This window comes from Morone saxatilis, unplaced genomic scaffold, assembly GCF_004916995.1.
Source record: "Morone saxatilis isolate NCDOM2014 unplaced genomic scaffold, NCSU_SB_2.0 Contig6, whole genome shotgun sequence".
Lineage (NCBI taxonomy): Eukaryota > Metazoa > Chordata > Actinopteri > Moronidae > Morone > Morone saxatilis.
The window spans coordinates 7,705,399-7,706,069 of NW_023340206.1; the positions used below are offsets into that span (position 1 = coordinate 7,705,399).

Consider the following 671-nt stretch of genomic DNA (forward strand, 5'->3'; position numbering starts at 1 on the left):
TGTGTGTGTGGGGGGGGGGTTTAGGGTGGTGCTGGTGGAGTCTGCATTCAACCCACTGGAGCCGGAAAAGAAAAAAGACAGCCTCCTTCAACAGGCCTCCTTCAAGGCCAAGTACACATGCAAAGACAGCTAATACACACACACAATCAAAGACATAGAGTACAGCTAAATGAATAGTTTGATATTGAATGGTTACTTCCTGCAGTCCGGAGTCTATCTACTGATGAAAGCAATACTACAGGAAGTCAGGGAGAAATAGTTCTGCACAAAATGCTGTGTAAAACCACAACTTTACATGTTGTTTTTCATGTGGATTAAACAAAGCTTTAGAAGTGATGGAAAACAGATTTTGGTACTTTTGCACAGAGCCAGGCTAGCTCTTTACCTATTCATCAGTCTTATGCAGGAGACATCAGCATAAAATGATCTTCATACAGTTCAGAGCTTATTTGTTAAAGAGACAGAGTATTCCTCCTGCTAGTCACTGCTTCAGACGGTGAGGTAAATTATGAGGTTGTTCCTCAGGAGAGTACTGGTTTGTCATTAAGAATAGCTGTTTGATATTCATCTCTTATCACCTGAGACATCTTCAAAGCCAACTGAGGTCATCTGCAGTGCACCTGAATCAGATTGTGTAGTCTGATATGATGATTATGATTATGATTATGATT

At 40.8% G+C, this 671-nt stretch overlaps 1 protein-coding gene across 1 annotated transcript in view; it reads left to right on the forward strand.

Moving 5' to 3' along the window:
- LOC118339730 (cilia- and flagella-associated protein 47-like) overlaps positions 1-671 on the forward strand; it is a 44,645-nt gene that overhangs the window by 24,470 nt on the left and 19,504 nt on the right. Inside the window, 1 exon segment of the mRNA XM_035677444.1 lies at positions 25-111. Coding sequence (XP_035533337.1) covers positions 25-111 — 87 coding nt within the window.